The 21440-nt window shown below is 32.6% G+C and overlaps 2 protein-coding genes across 4 annotated transcripts; both read right to left on the bottom strand.

Annotated features, from left to right (window-relative positions):
- Window positions 1-507: 507 nt before the first annotated feature.
- Window positions 508-9665, bottom strand: LOC126837299 (protein lingerer). 3 transcript variants are annotated; one of them, XM_050571142.1, is made up of 19 exons: window positions 9523-9665; window positions 8690-8911; window positions 6889-6966; window positions 6700-6804; window positions 6527-6623; window positions 6296-6460; window positions 5951-6208; window positions 5449-5666; window positions 5219-5363; window positions 4625-5145; window positions 4198-4557; window positions 3989-4127; window positions 3702-3871; window positions 3445-3621; window positions 3231-3350; window positions 1341-1613; window positions 1093-1263; window positions 984-1013; window positions 508-899 (listed from the first exon to the last, which is right to left on the bottom strand). In XM_050571142.1, the coding sequence occupies exons 2-19, from the start codon at window positions 8822-8824 to the stop codon at window positions 771-773; spliced, it is 3291 nt and encodes a 1096-aa protein (XP_050427099.1). In that variant the 5' UTR covers window positions 8825-8911; window positions 9523-9665; the 3' UTR covers window positions 508-770. The 3 variants fall into 3 exon arrangements, with proteins under 3 accessions (XP_050427099.1, XP_050427100.1, XP_050427101.1); XM_050571143.1 differs by having other exon boundaries at window positions 3702-3847; XM_050571144.1 differs by lacking the exons at window positions 508-899; window positions 984-1013; window positions 1093-1263; window positions 1341-1613 and adding an exon at window positions 1663-1997.
- Window positions 9666-11620: 1955 nt separating this feature from the next.
- On the bottom strand, window positions 11621-21414 carry LOC126837338 (guanine nucleotide exchange factor subunit Rich). Its single transcript, XM_050571208.1, has 21 exons — window positions 21084-21414; window positions 20477-20584; window positions 20229-20381; window positions 19981-20158; window positions 19757-19890; window positions 19588-19679; window positions 18987-19383; window positions 18713-18916; window positions 18285-18654; window positions 18011-18198; window positions 17632-17860; window positions 16991-17100; window positions 16770-16901; window positions 16452-16694; window positions 16262-16376; window positions 15403-15527; window positions 14702-14829; window positions 14192-14607; window positions 13941-14106; window positions 13691-13879; window positions 11621-13321 (listed from the first exon to the last, which is right to left on the bottom strand). The coding sequence occupies exons 1-21, from the start codon at window positions 21219-21221 to the stop codon at window positions 12982-12984; spliced, it is 4155 nt and encodes a 1384-aa protein (XP_050427165.1). The 5' UTR covers window positions 21222-21414; the 3' UTR covers window positions 11621-12981.
- Between the last annotated feature and the right edge of the window lie 26 nt (window positions 21415-21440).

The raw sequence follows: 21440 nt of genomic DNA, 5'->3' as shown, positions 1-21440 counted from the left end.
GTCTGTTTAAACATGTAGAGATGAAAAAATATTTTTAAATCGCTTTCAAGGATGCTGTGATGGTCCAAAAAATAAATTTACAACCAAAATAGAGTCCTAGTTATTGAACTAATAATTACACATCACACTTTAACCTTTTAATTAAGATTTTGTAAAAAATAGCCTATACTTTACTCCTTATAAATGGGTGGTGCGACGCCCTCTTAATAAGATTAAAAAAATTGATAAAAAGTAACTTTTTTTTAATACACATTTTTTTTATTGAAGGTACTAACTACATATAGACAGATATTTATTCGCCCATGGGTTACATTTGAAAGAAGATATATAAAGATGTAAATAATAAACTTATCATTTTTTCCCATATAATATTGTTACACATTTTTGTTTAATTTAACATAAAAAATTGTAAAAAAAAATTACTTTAGGTGGGGAGGGGAGCATATAATACAGTTATCGTGTTGTATATAAAATAAACAATATTACAAAAAAAAAAAAAAATAATAATAATAATAATAAAGGATAAGATATTTAATTAAAAAAATAAATTATTACACCCAAACGAAATGGACAAAAAAGATAAAAACATTATTCAGGAAAAATAATGACAATATTGTGATACTATTGAGTGAACGAAGGAATTAAGGATTTTAAATGGAGAAATGAAACCTCTATCTGACGTTCATCATTCTCTCGATAGAACTTTTAAGGATTATGTTCGTAGACGACTAATGTCGTCAGAATGTATTTCGGATGACTCGTGAACCAAGTCAATTGGTGCTCCAGTAGGGAGTCGTGCCTTGGCCGTAAGGTTGCTTAACGTTCACCTTGTTGGCGCCCGTCTGGTTCACGGACTGATTTCGGCTCATACTGCTCGCCGTACCGTTGCTTAATTCTTGCTGAAAACAGCCATCGGCAAAATTGGTCATGATTAATAGTAGAATTTAATGGACGGCAAAATATATTAAAATTAGAAAACTTACCCCTTGCCTGTTCTGAACCCTCATATCGATCTGTCATAAGTCAAAGTAAATAAAAAAAAAAGCAATTAGCAAAGAGTAAATAGCAATAATATACTAATAGAGTTCAAACCTGATGATGGAGCGGCGCAATATGATGTGGCTGAGGATTGCCGGGAGGCAATGGTGAAATGAATACTGGAGCGTAATTACCGCCGCTATGGTGACCGCCAACGCCGCCGTTGTTCAAATTCACAGAAAATGGTGGAGGCGACTGAAACGACTGCTGTTGTTTGTCGTAGGGCTAAAAAAAATTAATAAAAATAAAACGCGTTCAAAATAATAGTAAAAAAAAAAATGCTTTCTAATATGATCATTTACGTTGACTTTGTTTAATGTCGACTTGCTGGAATACATGGCGGCGAGATCAGATGAGTTATTTTTGCCCTGGGCCTGGGACGACGATTGTTGTCCGGACACACCAACTTTGCTCGAACTTCCGTAGTCTGTACTTGAACCGCCGGTCACCGACGATGAACCCAGAGTCTCGTAAACATTATTGTAGGCAGCTGGCGCCGCGGCCGTTTTATTATATCCAGACATGGTGTTTGTAGCTCCGGTGCCGTGATTGTTCGCATTAGCTGCTGGCGCCATCTGATAACGAACCGCGTCGACGTGATTTTTTCATTTTATTGTTTATTGATTATTTAACAACAATACATTCGTAAAAGATTTTATAAAATTTTTCATTTCACTTTTATTTGTTTTTACTGTGATGTTATTTTTTTTCCCCAGAAAAAAAACTTAATGCACGTTAAACGCATAAACACATATTATTTTATGAAAAAAAAGGGGGAGAGATTGATAATAGCTTCCCCCTAAAATCTAAATGAGCTTTTATCGAGTTTAAATTTTACAACTAAAACTAACTAACTAAGGGAAAGGATGTCACAATAATTATAACTGGATAATAAGGTGTTTGGATGATAAAAAAAAAATTCATCAAGTATTTTGTTCGTCCGCTGTGTAGCAATAGATCTAACAAAAAAAGAAAAAAAAGAAAAAATCATACAGAAATATGCTTGAACTGAAGTCGTAATTAAGTTATTATGGTAATTGAAAATACACACCCTTATTTACATCTTTTTTTTCTTCTTAGTTTTGGATCTTAAAAATATTATGTTAATAATAAACGCATACCCAGTTAATGATGTATCTAAAATATTTGTTATTTATTATTTTTGTGAGTCAGTCATTATTGTTTAACGATTAGTCATAGAAAAACATTTTTTTTCTTTTAAATGATTAAAAAAAGAGAACAAAAAAGATTGGCAAGGAAATTTAACGGAATACAAACATTAATTACTACTCAAAACACAAACTAATTCAAAGAAATACAAAACTCCAATTTTTTTTTAGTAATAATATTTTTGATAATAAAATAATTATGATTCAAATTTTTAAATCAACATTGAAAGCAAAATAAATTCTTAATTAATTTTTGAAATATTGGGAAAGTACACAAGATAAAATACAGTCATAATGCAGTTAAAAACTAACAATAATTATTCTGTTTGAAAATGTTAATTCTTATTTTTATTTCCCATAAAACGAATTTAGATGTTAACAAAATGTGTTATTAGACAAAATATCTTCGTTTAAATCATTTTATACTAAATATCATCTCATATGATTAAGAAAATTCCTGGATGCGAATGATTTTGTTTGAAAAACTTAAGTATTAAAAAAATTGTTATTATAAAATAATCGTCTGCCCGAAAATCACATAAATGAAAGCTAAGCAATTAATCCTTTTTTTTTTTATATTAATTTATTGCAAAAGACAAAAAATTGTGTACTGTAGTATTATTTTTTTATTAAAAAACTGCAATAAAAAAATGAATAATATTCTCAAGTTTTATAAATTTTATTTGCCGTTTCTGTTGGACCTTTGCACCATTTACGGAATATCGTCATAAATGACTTTGAAATCAATTTAATACAGCGTTTATACAGATATTCAACGTCAAATCATAATTAGATATTTATAGTACATTTTTTTTTCACTACGTATTTCTAATTCGCCAAAACTCTTCAACTGACTTGTGTGAGTATTATTGGATCAGGGTTAATTATTATTAGTCAACGTGTAAAATATTGAAAAGTATTTAAGGAAGAAAATTGTACAAAAAAAAAAAAATAGATTAAAATTCAACGTATCCATTAAAGTAAAAACAATATAATATATAATTTACGGGATCAATAACTTACCGGATACATGGTACCGTACTGGAAAGGATTTGCAGGTATCACAGACTGTCCATAGTAATAAGTGTAACTGGGTGTAATAGGAGGATTTAACAACGTTTGCTGGTGAGCCAATGTTCCAGACTGAAATAATTAAATAACGTTTGCACTTATTTCATAATGTTATACATATAATTATTATAACTATTTAGTATAAAATATATAATAATATAATGACCTGTTGCGAAAGCGTTGATGGAACCGGCGAAGCATTGTTGTCTGTGCGCGTAAACCTAGAGTCCGTTAGCGACGAGTAACCAGCCACGTTTGAAATACTGGCACCGGCATTTTCTCTACCAGTCAGGCTCGACGACACAGTCGGGTACATCGGATCAGGCGAGTAGAAATTAGTAGTCTGGAATTTAAAAAAAAAGCGGCAATAGAGAAACAGTCAACAATTTTATTATGAAAATATATTTATATTTTTTTTCGTACCATATGATGAGGTAGTCTTGACTGTACCATTTGTAAGTGTTCATCGCTGTACATGACAGGATGGGATTGATGGTAGTATCCCGGTATACCCTGCTGGCTCAATATGTATTGAGCGCCGACCAATGGCGCGACGCCCGGAGGCATGCCTGATAAAACACCGCTTTTATTAGCTAAAAAAAATTATGGGCCGATATAAAATTATTTACTAACAGTTGCGAATGAAATACTACATGCTGTTAACAGGGAAATTGTTAATTTTTATTTATTTGTAACAATATATTATTTACTTGTTGGAGTAGTTGTTTTAGAAGTCAACAATGTACTCTGCGTGAGTCCAATACTCGATGCCGTGCCACTAATATTGTTCCCGGTTGAATTGTTACTAGCGCTAGACGTGAGAGAGTTACTTGACGTTTGAGATTCGTACTAGATTTTAATGGATATGCAATGTAGACAATAGAATTGAAACAAAAAAACGAAAACTGATCTGACTTACCAAGCTGTCTTTAGCGGTAGAATTAGTGGTTGAAGTCAATGTAGCTGTAGATTTGGATAAATTGTTTGTGTTACCCGTCTGATGCAAGTTTTGATGTATGTAGTTAGAATAAGTCGATGGTGTGTACATCGATGCTAAGTTCGCTGCCGAGACAATGGGTGGGTACGACATTCCCGATGCTTGGTAAGAGTGTGCAGGATTCGGGTAAGAGTATGATGGAAATGGAGGTTGTGCCGCCGTTTGTGGATAGTTGGCATTCAAAATTGAATGGTTGGATTGAGACAACTGAGGAATGTGGGGATTAGTGCTATTTATATTTGACGTTGTTGTGCCGTATAGACTCGAATGACTGGTAATACCCTGAATAAAAAAAATCCAATAATAAATGATACAGAACTCAAGTTCTGAAAAAAAAGTAAAAGCATACTTGTGGATTATTCGAGTAGACTGAATTGTAAATGGACGCTGGCTGTCCAGAGTTGACAGAATTGACTTGTTGGTAAACATTGGCGGCAGCATTTTGTTTTGACAGATAATCAGCTGCTGGAGGAGGGACGCCGGGAGGAGGTCCAATTTTAGTCGATGGCTGCGGCACCTGATTGACTTGGGTGGGTCGTTGGGTTTGGTTTCCGACTTGATTCGAAATGGTAGAATACTGATCCGTTTGCCCTAATACTGTATCGACTTTCTGAGCAACTGAATCGTCATATTTAACAGGCATAGAATTTTGATCCTGACCGACCGAGGAGTCGTTAATGTGTGAATCACCAGATATTTCTACAGCACCGAACGAAACATCTAAGAAGTTAATATTAGCGCTCGAATCGTCTGGTGGCATTTCCACAGCGCTTAACGGTATTTTCGAAGGTGGTGGGATGCGGGCTCGCAGTGTAGGTTTCTTTCCTGGACCTATTGAGTTTTCATCAAATGGCGAGGAAACAAACTCCACTAAATAGTAAATGGTCAAATTGTGAACATTAAAAATGTTAATTTATATTATATTACAATATATTGATTATACCTGGAGGATGAGAATTGAACGTGGCGGTTGCTGGCTGAATGGTAACCTTTTTTAACTGACTTTCTTGAGTCAACGACGTTAAATACTGAGATTGTTCAGGCGTAAGTGTTTTGCTAGGGCCTGACCGTTTGTCAGGACTAGTGGTCTAACAAGAAAAAAAAAATTAATTTAATAAATAAAAAAAACAATAACAAAATGCTTAAGAGAAAAAATTAAGTTTTATTTTATACTTTTTGAACTGCGCTCTGTTGACCAGTAGCTTGAACAGCATCGTTCCAGTCTTCTACTTCTTCATAGGACTCTTCATTAGGTTTGGATGGTTCAGATTCATGGTTAACAACAGTTTCAGTACCACTACTAGGTGTGAACACTTTAGTGTCAGCCAACGAACCAGTATACTCTTCGTTGTCCCAGTCTTCGGGCGAAGGAAAGGTATCTCCCCAGTTTTCTAATGAAATATATATTGAATTTATAAGTGTTATCATTTTTATAAATTAAGCGGATCTGAAGCGAGTTATAAATTTTAAGTCACTTGTAGATAACGTATATGTATTTGAACAACAATGTTGCTATCTTTAGCACTAGCTAACGACAGACTTCAGTCTAACGTCTTATTCAAATACTTAATTGGTATCTTATATATATATATATATATATATATACGTATAATAAATTAGTCTAGATTCTACTAAATTTTTATTATTTAGATAATAAACCTAAAGTTACACATACCTTTTTTAGACTCTTTGGCTGTAGGATTAAACCAAGTGTCAATAGGCTGACTAAACCCACTATTACTCCCAGCACTAGGCCCAGAACTACCGCGCTCGCTATTCTGGAACATCCGAGTACCTCTAGAACGACCGCTGTAACGAGAACCGTTCACACCTCTTCTGGAACCCCGGCTATCTGAACGGAAGTTACGATTTTCACCCGTAGCACCATCTTCTGTTAAATTTTTTTCATTCTCTTTGTTCTCGCGGTCTCGCCCTATACACAATTATAAAAAAAATGAATTATATTGTATTTGCCAAGTAAATTGGTTAATAGAAAAATAATAATATATTTAAAACTTACATTTACGCGCCTCTCCGAATTTCTGACCGTCGCCTGGCCTGGGTCTTGCATTGTAGCCTCCTCTGCCACCACGACCACGGCCACGTCTCTCACTGAAGCCACCATTGTTCTGGGCAGTACTAGTAGTCGCCGGTGTAACGCCCGGAGTCTCTTCTCTCCAGTCATCTAATTGAATATTTATAGACACGCAATTTATAAAGAAACATTTTGTTTGTGAATTCATATATTTACCTCCGTCGACTTCACCATTCTTCAATTCTTCTTTATCTTTTTTATTCACACTATTAGCTCGGTTTTTCTTCTTTTTACCAGTTGTCGACCATGATTCCTTATTGATTATACGAAGCAATTAAAATGAGCAAAATGTTTAAAAAGATATATTAAAAAAAAAAAAATTATATTACTTGTGGTCCTTCCAAAAGAGCATCTATAGTTAAAGCTACATCAAGACTATTATCGTGAAGCGCAATAACAATTTCATCTTCGCTTTTCTGTGTTATTTGCATCACCTATTGATTTAAAAAAAATTTAGCAATTACAAAAAATGAATTAATTATATTAATTATATTATTAATTATTATTATATTGGTAACCTGTTTGACTTTAGCTTTAATTTCATCGTCTGCTTTTGGATCAATGATTTTAGCAATCCTGAGCTGTTCTGCTGTTGGCTGAAAATACAAAAACAAGAATATTTTGGTAATTATTCTATTTTTTCAATTATTCAAACCTTATTAAAAATGTACACTTTAAAATTAACATAAAACACGCTGTTATATCTATTGAGATGAAACTATTTCATTATAAATTATTCATCTAGTCAGAAATTCAAGTCTCTTGTAATAACAATTACACAAACAAATGAATTATATATTTTCATTCAATACCTACAAAAATCTCTACAAACAATTGATTGTATTATAATTTGCTAACCATAGACCAATTATGCCAAACAAAATTGTTCACGTACCTAATGTGACTATTATTTATAATAAAGAAGTATAGTCATATTTTTTTTGAGATGCTTTTAATTACATGTCATAGTTTGTTCCGTACTTGAAAACATTGATTTTAATAAAAAAACTTCAGAAACTGGTGAGAGTCAAAAATGTATTTATACCATACTGCTGCCACTATAAAAACAGGTGTAAAAACACTGGTTAAGGTTCAAAAGTATCAAACGTCAACTTTTGGTATCGTCAATTTAAAATGTTATAAAAAAAAATTTAGTTACTTTCGCGGCGATTCAAATTCAAATACCACAACAGCTCTATATTTCTATAAATTCTATAAATTATTGATTGCCACTACTTAGACAACAAGAAATAGTATCAATATTATCAGAGTGTTTAAGACTATGTCTAGAACGCGTCACACCTGTCTGCACAACAGCAGATGAGAGTAATGCCTTATGGATACTATGCTAGTGCCTACTAATCATAGTTTAGTTTATTCGACATTAAACAATAATAAAAATTAAGTATCAGAACTAAAAATCTAGATAAAATATGAAGATTTTACATTCCAAATAAAAGGTACGTCCATACATAAAATCTTAGGATATTAATCTATGTGTTAATGTATTAAGTATAACAGATTATACCTACCTAACTACTAATTAAGCCAAAAATATAAAATAAAATGTTATGTACCAAAGTATAGTGTTAGATAAAATATGTAAACACATATGCAGCGCAGTTAGTTGAAAATAAATACTCGGAAAACAAAATTTTAAAGAGACCATTCATGTTCATAAAATCTATATACATCATTCAAAATTATAAACAACTGATTTCTTTGAAATTGAAAAATAAAACCAATAATAGCACACAAAATTAAATGAAAGGTTTACAAATATCCGAATTTAACTTTATTTAACATCAACTTGTTAACAAAACCCTAGACAGTAAGATTATAAAAAAATTCATATTTTATGTTCATTTGTGTGGTAAAGTTTTTTTAACAATTTTATTTCTAACTATAAAAAATATATAGAAAAAAAATGGTATCCTTTCAATTTAGTAGATTGATATACTACCTAAGAGACTAAATATCGAGACTATACAATTATGTAGTCAAAACCTAATGATTATTCTTGCTAAAATGATTAGGTACCTAGTACAACTTAATACACGATAGTAATTTATCACAAAGGGTTTAACGATAGGTATTATCTAAGCAGATAAATCAATCTACTATAAAAAAACTAATCAAAAACAATTAATTCTTATAACTTAAATCCCACATTGAATATCACATATAAATTCATACGGATAATTAAATATTGAAAATAATATTTGTACGTTCATACGAGTATCACATGAATATATTTGTTTGTTTTCAACATCTTGTATTATTATCAATTATACTTAATTATCATATTGTTATTATTACCTGTAACTTTTCTTTTTCATGCACTTTGTTTGGCACCACATCCTTTGAATCGGCATTTTGTGTGGCCGTGTTTGTGCTGTTGTTCTTGCCGGACGTCTTGGCGCTGCGATTTACAACCCCTTTAACGCCGCTCATCTTATGTATATCTATATATAATTATATATATATCTTTTTGCAGGTCTCTCACCTATTCCCTATGTACAACGGTATTTACAGGGCAATCTGAAATCACAAAAACCGAAACACAAATCCTTAGGGCATCGACCAAGACACTAGTATCGATTGAAGAGACATGCGACAAGCGACAACAATTGTGATATCGACGCGAAGGCTACGCATGCAACACCGATTGAAGGGAACATAGCGGGGTAATGGTTTAGCGAACAATAAGACCGTTCAAAGAGTCAGGGGGCACGACGACCGGGAACGAAAAACTAGAAAATAATGATACTTCGACATTTACTGAACGAACAGACGGTAAATACACGAATAGGTATTATAGTATGCATGCAGACGGAAGACCGCCGTTTAGGCACGGGGGGGACATGAGAACGGGAATTTGGCGCGGGAATCGGGTGGTTTGCGCGGTAGACGGGAATTTTTGGTTGCCGTTTGCCAAACAATGCAATACGCGACAGAACGGTGCGGCAAAACATGTGGTGGGGACCGTGTGCGGAACGACGCCATTCCGACGGTTGTTTTTTTGGACGGCGAAATCAACGGAATCTCGCCTTCCGGCTGGCCAACACGGCCGTCCGGCCGCGGTCGTCGTGCCCCGTGTCGGCCAGCGGTGCCACGACATCGGTTCGCCGTGAAAATCGACCCGTACTTACCAAAATACGATACACATTTATAAAACTACACACAAATCACGATCAATGTATTTAACCTTAGTATCAGACTAACATTATTTTTGTACACAAAATGTAAATAATAAAATAAAAACATACAGTGCTCGTGCGCGCGCGCGCTGTATGTGTGTGTGTGTGTGTGTGCGTAAGTGCGCGTGTGTTGGTGCGCTTGTCTCAGGCCAGAATGAGACGGAATGACGCGGCCGGCCGGTAGTGCGACAGAGAGGTACATACCGGCCGTGGAGGAGATAATCGCGCCGCCGTTTTCTCCTCCATGACGACGGCTGCGCTCCCATCGAGTCGCTCAGCGGTCCAGCCGCCGGCGTGCCTCCCCCTCCCCGTTCTTGGCGTTTGCCCACCGGCTTTTGAAACATACATCCCTGCGGCCCACGGCCCACCGGCCCACGCAAGTTTTGCCGGCTACTGCGCGTACAACATCCAAGACGATTTTCGGTTTATACAAAGGTCGCGGTTTTTGTCGACAAAATATTATACACTTGATTTTCTAGTTCGAGGTTCAAACGACAGATAGAGCTGTTCCATTTCGAATTTGAATTTCGACCATTTCCGCACTATTGTTTTACCAGTTTCATCACATCCAACATTTTCCATTGTCCATTTGGTATTGTGAATACCGAATTGTCTGATTCGTTCACGTTTTAGCAATTAGCAGTAGCTATTGTCGTATAAAAGTTGGATGGCCCAACCCCCTCACAAAAAAATGTCTTCCGAGTCCCCGTCCCCCCCCAGAAAACATTTCAGAATATAGTAATGTTTTTATTTACAGCAAAATTTGATACTTTTTTTGGGATTTTTTTCGTTGACTCCAAATTTGGTCTTCAACTTTCCCAAGCAAGTCTTGTTATATTTTAAATCCCCCCTACTAAGTTGTAAATGAAAAAATACCGTTTTGTGGTCTTTGCGAGTGTTTTGTACGTTTGAATATTTTTCTATAGTGTATTTTAAAAACTTGTAAAAGAAAAAAAAACTTATTTTTTTCCCTTCTGAATTCTGATTTCAGAATTATTATATTTAATTATGTAATTTTTGTACATAGTACAGAGTACTAGTATTTTTGTTTGTCATGCCGTGGTCAATAATTGGTAGATTAAAAATAAAATCGTCGGCCGTCGCATAAACAGGCTTTACAAAAATAATTTATTCCAACGACGCAGTTAACATAATATCTATACCTAATTAACTGGCGTCATAGATTAAAATATAGTATGTTTAATCTAAGTTGGTGTTGATTTACCGTTAACTAAATTATGAAGAAAAAACACATTCGACTGTTACACGCATACCTATTTTTTTTATATATACAGGTAACAGCTTTCCCAAAGTACAGACTTGACTATTCAGCCAAATAACAAAAAAAAAATATTGTGTCTTCGGTCTTATCGAAGGTATAAAAAATTATAAATCATTAATAACTCCCGCCTTTGTCGATACCAAGTTTTAGGTTTTGAGAAATTAATCTCCTCGATCCCCTCTTTTTTTTCCTGGAGGAGTTGTATGAGTTGTCACAAAGAAATGTTTGAATAGCTGTTTTTAAAACGCGATTAGTCGTTATCAATAAAGTTTGACCTTTGTAATTGTTTTTTTCAAGATAAGTAGTTTATTATGACAAAATACAATTATACTTAATACTTGTGTTTTTCGTTAATGTCATTAAATATAGATAACCTTTATTGCAATAATTAACAAAACCAATTAAAGATCGTCAACGGAATATATTAAATAAAAGACAATATCTGTTTATAAGTGTACTTAATGTTCTGATTTTTAGATACCAAGTAGAAATTAGTTAATAAGGTCATTTTTATTCGTTTTAATAGTTCATAGTTTTGATTTCTTAAACATAAACTGGGTTCCAACGTGAACCAACCAACCGTTGTTCGGCATCGCTCCTGTAGCGATTAAGTACAAACGTTCGGAGCTAGCCGTACTCTAAGGAAACTCGGTCAATGCGATCCGTAGGAAATCATTCTAAGAAAAACATTAGTCAATCAAAAAATCCGAGTCGACTATCTCGTCCAATATTTATAATACGATAAATACAAAATAGTAATACAAAATATATGTACACTTAATAAAAATGATTGTTTGACGTAAACTATATCTTAGGTTTCTTACACATATCTTTGTTTAAAAACTATAAAGTTTATCGCGAAACCATACTAAATAGTAGTTATATAATAATAATAATCAAATATAAAATTGAGTAAAACATTTAACCTCTGACCCGTAGGTATAATTAGGTTTCGAATAGGCAACACTAGTGAATTCGTAGAAAAAACTAATAACTTAAAAACATAAATTACAATATTATAACAACTGCTAAATATAAATCAATAAAAAAAAAAAACAAAACAATTATCTAAATAATAACGTAACAGGCATGATATCATTGTGACAACCAAGAAATAATATTTTGAGCATCTCGTATGAGTAATGACACATAACACAAATATTTGATTATCAGTTTTTGGAAATAAAATTTATCCTAAGAAATATATAAAAATCACTTTGTATAAGCAAATATATTATAAATAACACAGCCTACATGAGCTTAAATTTGTATTGTTTCGTTAATTTTATTAAACGTACGTTTCTAAAGTACATATTATATATTTTTTCTTATATTTACATTATGTTTTTAAAACATTATCGTTTTATATTATTGTACCGTGTTCTATACAATTAATATTTCTGATTTATTTGTATTTGTTTACTTTAAAATCGGAACCTTTGTTAATTGAAACTCGCAGTAAAATTTTTTTTTTAAAAATGGCACATGCTAGTAATAGTAGAAAACTCCTCATCAAAGCCAAATAAAAAATAACAAAATCGATTTTAATGTTTAAAGTATATAGTTTTTGAATTCGTACATGTACTGTGCTGACAGTAAAATTACACATATTTGTTTAAATTAATATTAAAAAAAAAAAATAAAAACGAAAAGAGGACAAGTGATATTTGTGTGCCCATTTTAAAACACGCGCCTTTTTTGATTAACATTTAAAATATAACAAACGGGTAAACGATAATAAACAAAAATACAAAATATCACATACAATTGGTTTTGATACTTAGTCTAGGCTAGACATTTAGCTAAATAAACCAACAATTATTAGCTATAACGATTGCACGATATTGTAAACAGCACAACATTTTATTATTAAAACACGTTGTCATTTGTCGTTATTACAAATGTTTCAATGCCATTCAAAAGTTAAGTTAGTTTTATATTCAACTGTAAAATAAATAGACGTATTATCTCAGCATGTAGTAATGCAATTGTCATCTCCTAGTATGGAACACGATTTAGAACAATAAAAAACTAATTACGAGTTATTCATCTTCGACAAAAAAAAATGTCCTCAAATAATAAAGCTTCTAAAATGCCAATCTTAAACACTTCAACAAAGTACTTTGATGTTATGACAATACACAACTGTTTGGCGACGGTAAGCTGACAACTGACACCGAATCAAGATCGTTTGCATTAGATTGAGTTTCGTCACAGCTCAAGTCTAATGAACTAGTCGGATGATGCCCTTCAGATGGTTGCATGTGGTCATTAATATCGACTGTGGAATGACTGCCTCCAGTACCTTCGCTTGTTGACCTCGATCTAGACGCTTGAGTAAGTACACTGGATAGCGAAGACGAAGACGCCTGCGACGTAACAGTGGGAGCTGGCTGTTTTGAAGTTATGATGCGATTTAACGCACCTAACTGTGCTTGACACGTAGACATGAAAGGCCGGTAGCCGAAACTAAAATAAAAAATGAAACAATTACTGTTTATCATTAAATATTTTTTAATAGTTTTGAAATAATCGTATTATAATTTACACTAGTCAACATTTAAAAAATTACAGCAATCAATGTTCTGAAGGGGTGAAGGCCTATTTTTACATTGTTTGTCAATACATTTTTTAAATGTTATAAAAACATTAAAAAAAAAAATGCGAGTTATTATTTCTCTATGAGATTGCGATCATGTTCAAGAGTTTGTTCAGTGAAAAAGAATGCATTTTTGAATACGTTCTGTCTAAACACATACTTTTACATTATTTAATCTTAACTACCAAAAATAAAATAAAATTTTAAGCCGACATAATTATTTTGTGGGACAAAATTACCATTCATTGCAACTCCATTGATATAAGATGATAAATGCTTGTTTTAACCGCGATACAGATTCGTAGCCATATTCAGGCGATCGAGAAACGGATACAAGCCTTTGAACTGCCAAAATATCTCGAAGGTACACCGATACCACAAAACCCCATTCTAAGCATCCGGCTTCAATTAATAATTGTAATAAGTATCTGTAAAAAATACACAAATATTATACACATATACAAAGAAAAACAGGTTTCATCAAATAACCTAAGTTGAACTTCAGATTTCGAAGTGTCTTGCGGTGAATGTTCGTTCGACAGTTGTTCTAAAATGTGAGCATTGGGCATAACATTCCAATTGTCGACATTGGTTTGTGTTCTCTCTTCATTCCACAACAACGCCTCTTCAGATTCACTTACAGTACTGGCTTCGTCTATAAAAAATAATTAAATTATTTAATAAAAAAAAAAAATACTTTTCAATCGATCAATTTTATACTAAAACAATATTTCACTAACCTATACCAGTTAAAAACCCGTCAATCGGATATTGTGGTGACATATGTGGTAAATCTTGGCAACTCGTGTAACCGCTATCACCAACCGCACTGCCGCCGTCTATCCATTTTGGTTTATCGACGTTAAAAACGCCACCAGAAGGCGGCGTTGAACGTTTTTGCAGAGGAACGGGTGAATTGTTAATTGAGAAGTCAGTATAAAGACTCCGTAATGCCACAACGTAATTTTCGACTCGAGCCGCACCGTTACGCTCTTTTGCTAACCATTCTACTAAATGGAAGTCTAAACGAGCCGCAAAGTATCCGAGTGCTCGTAATTTGTAATTCATTAACAATTTGGCTGCGTGTTTTTGAAGAATTGTATCGGTAAAAAATTCCTCGCTAATGGAATTGTAAGTTACTGCCAAGTTGTCCTTCCTAATTACATTCAGATATACCAAAGATATTCATACAAATAGTATGTTAACAGGATTTTGCTTAAAAACATTTTATACAATAATTTATACCATACCCATTTTCTGATTTCCCATTGGACAGTACAGACTTTTTCCTTTGCGAAGCGTTTGGCTCAGTTTTGACAAAAGTAGAATTCATATCTAATTTCGGTGTAGTGCTGGTACTAATACTTCGTCCTCTTACCTAAAATATAACAATTGACGATTAAGCTATTGTCTTCATTATAAAATACAGCAAATATATACACAACCAATAGAATTTAAAGTCTATTCTGAGTCTAAAAATAATATTAGGGTGATCCTAAGTTATAGATGAACAATTTTTTTACTTAGAATTTTCTATTAGGTAAATCAATAACAGGCCTTAGCTTTTAAAGAAAAAATTGTAAGCTTAAAAAAAAAAAATTTTAATCGGTCCAATAGATATGCCAAAGACTGACTTCTACTAAAGTAATTTTTTATCAATTAAAAGTTTTATAACTAGAAAAACATAATATTTTTTCACCCATTTAAAATGGCTACTTGATCGATTTTTGTGAAATATTCACTATCCTTTGCCCCTTGATAAAAATCGCTTTCCAATACCCTAAAGCAAATGCAAAAAAAAAAAATTTAACAGGAAGTACTTAAGAGTTAAGCTAAGACCTTAGAATTTTAGGAATTTCTCCTTCAAACATTTTTTTACACAGTATATACATATATGTATATTTATTATACATTTAAAGCGACCTACTATTGATATTACTTTTGTGTATACCTGAATATTTCCCATTAAAAATGACAAGTCTTCTTCATTTGGATTTACAGTGCTTCCTTGTCCCATCATGCTATACTTAGCTGGAAAAATACATGATGTTCTAGGCGAATCTGCATCATTTGGATCTAAAAATAAAAAATTATAACTTTGTTTTTTAAAAATGCTTTAGATATAATTATGGGTAAACACTGAAATAGCATAATAGTGAAATGGCAAAGATGGATGATTACTAATTAGTGTAGAAGGATTTAGTCTTAAAGTAGATCAAAGACAAAGTGGGTAAAGACACAGATATATTAGAAAAACTACAAAAGTAAAAATGAAAACGCTTATAAAAAAATTTAGAAAAATAAAAAATCAATTAGGAGAGTGATTTTGAGTTTTAAGTCTTTTTATTTGTATACAATTTGCCTTTTTTCGTTGCTCTAAAGTAAAATTAAGTCACGCTACAAGGTGAACCACTTAACACAAAACATTCCTTTTTTTTAAAAATAATTGCAATTAAGTAGTTTTAATACGTTTTTTTTGCTTATAACATTTTACAACATCATAAAATTGCTATATATTTACCTTGTTTTAGTATTTTCTAGTGCTCTGTAAACTTTTCAAATTTAACACTTTAATACATTAAAAAAAAAAAAAAAGACTCATTTGTTAAAAAAGTTCACTGGTTAACCAGTTTTGAATAATTTTTTTTTGGAAAATTATTATAGTTATTCAAAAAGTTAATTCAATACATACATTACTATATAAGTTACAAAAGTTAATAGAGCTCTGGACAATACTAAAAAAGTTTAATATTTAGTAATTTTATAAACTACTATGCTTCGAAGAAAAAATATAACAGCTATTCCCTTACCTATTGCTTTTAAAAATCGAACAAGATCCTTGGACAAATCCCACTGACAATTGTCTAACGCAGAATCCAACAGTAGTGTAGCATACTTGCAACTGACTGACGATGATTCCAAATTCTAAAAAATTGAAACCACCATACATCAATTGATGATAAAATAACATATGTTTTACTAAACAATTAATAAATTTACTTGAAGTATTATCAGGTACGAGGCTGCGGTATTTAAATTTTGCCTTTTCATACATTCTTGAAATAAATCTTTGGGTTTGCCGGCGGCAGAAAATAAATAAGGCCAAAGAGCTATTTCGGTTTTGCGAGCACATTGCACTACAGTTTCTAGATAAAGATTTGGAAATTCTTGTATAAACTCTATGACACTAGGCAACTGAGCATCTGGTATAGGTTCTTTACTAAGAGCTTCTTCTTCCAATACCTTGAATAAAAAGAATAATTATTTTACTATATTAAATTAGTTTCGTTTAAGCAAAATTATTCTAATTTTACATACTTCGTGTAATAACAATTCTAAAGAGTGAGAAAAATATGGTAAATTTGTACAGCATCTTGCAACCTCCCAAGCGTGAAAACCTAAATTTCTTCGTATTAATTGTCTTAGAATTTGATGTAAATATACTTGGCTCTGAAATTTAAACAAATTGTAAGGTTAGGTTAAAATTGTATAATAATAATTTATACAATATGTTTCTTTGCTCTAAACATTTCACTTACTGTTCGTTCGACTTGACAAAAAGGCAAAGAAAATACTGACGACGTATCGGACGTATAAAGTAGTGTATCGTTTTCAGCTCCTAATAATATAGCGTCCTCGAAAAGTATCGCTGAAAAAAAAATTACAATATAATAAAATAAATTATTAAAGCTTTAAAATATCAGTCAATTAAAAAAATGTACATATTAAATAAAATAAAAAGTTTTCTATAATAACACAAATAATGTTTTGTCACTTTATGTTTTCTTATCATAACTGATATGATAAGAAAACATTATAACTGTTGAAAATATATACTCTCGACACTTTAAGAAGGTACTTGCGTCGTGGACCAAAACTCGTTAGTCACCGCCTAGGTTGTATCTGTACGCACATTAGGCGGTGCCGAACTATGACGATTTTGCGGGGTGGAAACTGGTCGCTGCCGACTCGACAAAGTACCTTCTTAAAGCGTCCGTAATATATTTACTATTCAGATTATAATTTATAGTAAAAAGTGCAAAACTAAAATAATGAGAAATTTATTATACTGAATAAAGTAAATAATTTAATTTCAATCTTTACGTGGAGTGTAATTGTTAGAAAATAATAACAATAAAAATCATTAATCAATAGTAAATTAGTTTATTATTTTTTTTACCCAAAGGATATATTGTCAGTTGAAACGGTAACATAATTCTTTTTGACATAAATGTATGAGATTTATCTCCATTTTTAGGAAACAATGGCAGCCAAACTCGCATGCCGTGAGCACCGCAAAACAGCCAAAGGGCTTCGGTGAGATGAGGTTTTTCACGTCGATACTGATTCGACACCCATGCATTTTCCACACATGACGCCAACAAAATAGGAGATGGAATCACTTGTGTCTAAAAAAAATGTTTGATAACAATTAGGTTAACATCAAGTCTTATGGTCATTTGTAATAAAAATCTTTAAACTTTTAGTATAATTGGTGACAAACAGTCATCGCTTATTTAGTTTAATTAAAAATAGTTATTTATATTTGAGAAACATACTTGATCGTCACAACTTTGCTGATTAACTAACAACAAATGGCCATTAATATTTAAGATAAAGTTATCTCTAAAAGTTGAGCCTTTAACCCTAGGTTCAATTCGTAAAGTAGTAAGTACTACCGACACAACGCAAGTGGGATGAATGCACAAAGCAGACATATCTATTGTTTGTACTCTGTCCAATATAGCTGAAATTTTAAACATAAATATACTAATCAAAATTACCTACGTAAAATGCATAACTACACACATACACACAAATAAGTGCACTAACCCATATTATGATTAGGAGATAGTTCAATATTGAATAAATTAACAATTCCGTCTGAGCAAAACACTGCTAATCGATTTCCTAAACAATCGAGCAATAAAGCTTGACCGGTCAATCGATAGGCAATCATATTGTCGTTGGACAGTCTAGAATCTCCATTGTAGACTCGCACCTGGTGTTCATCCTCGGGGACACTATAGCATCCACAAACTATATAGCAACGCCACCATAACACTCCGCCGGTTACGATCATGTCTTTTTCTTGTATTTCACTACCGAATAGCTTCCAACGATGTGTTATCAATGAATAATGTGCAAGACCACACCGTCCAGCTATTGCTATATGTTTACCGTCATCGTCTATGCATGACGTCTATAAACGTAAAAAAATAATGAACATACAATTTACTTAGCAAGAACGACATATTTACTCTTATTGGCCAATTAGTTCCCATGTACGGAGAAGGTGCGTAGATAATGATCCATTGCTTATTTTCAACTAAAGCGCTCGTCACAGTCACCTGGTCTTTCGACTTGTTATTGGCCTGAGTCATTTTATACACTTTTGTTAAGCCAGACGTTAGATTAAGATATAGCTTGTCTTCTCCTTGAAGGTACAAATGTGGACGGTGGCTCTGTAATTTTGATTTTAACAATTTTTTCGGATATTTATAAAACAATTACATTACAATATGGAAACTATACCATTGTTGGATTAACAGCCAAAGCACTTTTTAAAAACGACAACTGTAAAACAGAATCTTCATGATTGTCTTTAGACGCTCTATTTATCATCCACAACTGATAGCCTTCAGTACACCAATCCATGGAGACAATGTTTAGCGGATTTCTTGAACTCAGATCGACGTTTACACTAAAGTTCCATGCCAAAGAGCAAACTAGGAGGGCACCAAATGTACTCCAAACAGCAAATCCACTGTTTTCCCAAGCCATTACCAAGGCACAGCCGTCAGGTGTCCATCGAGTACAACGTACAGGCCCCAGTCCCCCGCCGGGCCATACCTGGCTGGGAATCACGAGCTGGTGTGATAACTGGAGACCTCCTGTACGTTCGTCGAGGGCAAACACTATGCCTTGAGAACTAAAAGATAAAATATTGTACATGATTATTGTAATTAAAATAAGCGAGGTGCAGGGTTGTATTCGTAAGGGTTGTACGGTGTGTGTACCCACTATCTGCTTTTCTATGTTTGCATTTACTCATAACGAAAATTGTGTGTCCGCGGAAAGAAAATACAGTTTTCGTTTTGTACATACGCTACTATTAAGTGTGTATTTAACTAACTTTTTCAATCCAAAGGCGATCAATCTATATTTATGGTTTAAACTTGTACACGTTCCAGTGTCTATGTGTGGAGCCCAAATTCCTTGAACTTGCTATTTAAAAAACAAATGTACACACAAATATCAATAATTATACTTAAAATGTATGAAAACAAAAGCCGTCAACTTACATTGGGATCAAATTTTAAAGAAGAGGCTGTCAGTAGTGCTGCCCTGCCATCGTTCAAGATGATTCCGAATCCTCCAACTAAAGGTGAATATTCCATATCGACAATGTACGTATTTTTAGTCGTAATCGGTGCGGCTATAATTATACATAAAATAGGTATGGTAAATTTCACACATTGTGTGATATGGCTAGTAGATAATATCAACCGGGATTTAAAACACTTACCATTAGATACATGTAAGTCAACAGAAAACGGTATCCTACGCAGATCTAAACAGTAATCTCGATTGATCAAGCTGTTCCAATGGTATCGCAAAACATGCCCTTTACACGTGGTTACCATCAGTTCGTCACGAATACAAGCTATACATCCAACTCCTCCATCAACACAGGCAACTTGTTCCTATTTTGTAAATGAAGAGTTAATGATGAACGATAATAATATTATTAATTATAACGAATAATAACTATACTTGTTGAATATGTAAGGACGGTATAATCTCTTTGACAAATAATTCGTCGTTTTCTCTTCTCAGGCTAGAAATTTGTGAATCTTCCAAATTATACAAGCCTCCAGGTTCACTGATAATACTCAAGTTGTAAAATACTAAATAACCTTTTGTAGTCTAATTATAGAGATATAAAAAATTTAACATAAATTATCATAATTTATAAGAATATAGGTAGTTAATTCAAAAATAATAATAGTAATGATACTGACCACAATAACTAACATACTGGAATCTGGCCGCCATTCTACTCGCAAATTGAAGCCAATTTCTTCTAAACTTTGCGGAGATCTTGTGTATGATGTAATCTTCACACATGGCTGTAATATAATACAATATGTTGTGTTAAATTAATAATATACCATCTTCAATAACTTATTAATAAAACCTACAGATAAATTATAAAAATAATTAAATAATAATTTAATTAGCATTTGCATTTTTTACTTTATTACCTACCCAGTTAATATTTAATGAAACACCTAATATATTTTTACCTAATCAAAGATTATTCATTTATGATTAAAAAAGCAATTTCATTTATAACTATAAAATCTTCAGTTCAAAAAAATAAAGTAATAAAATACATAATAGATGTAGCTTTTATAAAGGTTTATCGACAAATTTTATATACCACTCTTTGAAAAATAAGTCCTTTCAACTAACAAAATTTGATAGTAGCTAATTTGTTTACTAATAATAACAAATGTGGCCTCATTAACATACAACAAACTACAATAATAACACTATAATTTAATTTTCTGCTCGACAACAACTCGAATAATCAACACTTGAGGTTTTTATTCTGTCTGTACTTACTTTGCAAAACCAAATTTCCAATCGTTTGCTGGACAGGACGGCAAAGAGTATTTTGTCCCTGTTGCAAATCACTTGAACTAGAGTTCCGGCAGAATAGGTCGGAGCCAAAATTTTTGGCCAGCCGACTGGAAAATACATTTTTGCACTGAATACTTAAGTGAATTTTTTTTTTTAACGATCACATTGATCCACTTGCTAATAATACGGCTCGGCCCGACCCGACAACGTTAAGTTTATCGACTGAAGATTATATATTATTATAATAACGTAAGCAAATCATGTTGTATAGTTTTCTAAATTGTTATCACACTATTGGTAGTAGGTATGTAATGCAAATTTTCAATAACAACTATTGCG

This window comes from Adelges cooleyi, unplaced genomic scaffold, assembly GCF_023614345.1.
Source record: "Adelges cooleyi isolate 19-005CV unplaced genomic scaffold, UGA_ACOO_1.1 ACOO_flye_CR_arks_rails_tigmint_CR_PRNA_248, whole genome shotgun sequence".
NCBI classification, from domain to species: Eukaryota; Metazoa; Arthropoda; class Insecta; order Hemiptera; family Adelgidae; genus Adelges; species Adelges cooleyi.
Note: the sequence above shows the minus strand (reverse complement) of the source record. Positions and strands in the feature narration are given on the sequence as shown.